The sequence below is a fragment of the Phaethon lepturus genome, unplaced genomic scaffold (assembly GCF_000687285.1).
Source record: "Phaethon lepturus isolate BGI_N335 unplaced genomic scaffold, ASM68728v1 scaffold10632, whole genome shotgun sequence".
Classification (NCBI taxonomy): domain Eukaryota; kingdom Metazoa; phylum Chordata; class Aves; order Phaethontiformes; family Phaethontidae; genus Phaethon; species Phaethon lepturus.
The window spans coordinates 14627-15601 of NW_010525609.1; the positions used below are offsets into that span (position 1 = coordinate 14627).

The 975-nt window shown below is 34.8% G+C and overlaps 1 protein-coding gene across 1 annotated transcript in view; it reads right to left on the reverse strand.

Moving 5' to 3' along the window:
* MCCC2 (methylcrotonoyl-CoA carboxylase 2 (beta)) overlaps positions 1 to 975 on the reverse strand; it is a 36825-nt gene that overhangs the window by 9535 nt on the left and 26315 nt on the right. Inside the window, exon 14 of the mRNA XM_010282814.1 lies at positions 50 to 191. Within this exon, the coding sequence (XP_010281116.1) occupies positions 50 to 191 (142 nt within the window). The remainder of the gene's footprint in view (positions 1 to 49; positions 192 to 975) is intronic.

Below are 975 nucleotides of genomic sequence, written 5' to 3' on the forward strand. Positions count from 1 at the left end.
AAGAGTAAATGATAACGACATTACTGCAAATGAAAAAAGAAAGATGTACCTGTTTTCCCTCCCTTGCTTTTTGGTCCTTAGCTATTGTAGCTAGAACAGTTGCAGCTTGTTCCCCTCCCATCACTGATATGCGAGCATTTGGCCACATATAAAGAAATCTTGGACTGAAAAAATACATATTAAGTATTAAAATAACACACTGCCTTATTTCCTATGAGAGAACTAATTCTCACTTAGCTAAGACTTCATTTTTATGCATGAGACTCTTACAATGTATAGGTTTTTAAAGAATGCAAATTAATGTACGTCAATGCTTGCAGCATTACGTTTGAAAATGCTAAAATTCTGCTCGTTTCCTACATTCAAGCACATTAAAAATTTATTTCTCCCTTTCTTGAGTCTCTCCATCTCACCTCCCCACCCCGGAATTTTCCTCTTTAAAAATATCACCAACAACTTCAATAGTATCAGGGACCTTGAAAAATGAAAAAAAAAAAAAAAAACATTTATGTGAGTCATGTCCAAAGGGTCAAAAAAAAAAAAAATCCTTAGGGGTTCTGCAAATATTACTCATAAAAACAGGCTCATTAAAGTGAATACAGATACTTTTACACAAGCTGGTACTTTTCATATGAATGGAGAATGAAGGACCAGACCATAGTGCCTAATGATTTTTTAGGACTGTACAGTTTTTCCTCCAAGAGATAAAATGGGAGAAAAGCATATCAGCATGTTTACATGTTAGAAGATCTCCTCCACCACTTAATTTAAGGTTAAATATGAGCCTATCAATCTCTACAGGTTTGTCATGTTGTTATTAAGACAGTATTCAGTGAGAACTGTTTAGTTTTTCCAAGTAGCCCAGCTTCTGCAAGCGTTTAGATAGTTTTTCAGAGTGGTACTTCAAGGTTATGTTCTCTTAACTTAGTCTTATCTCCTGTCCTAATCTGAAGTAACACTTACCTATACGCTCTT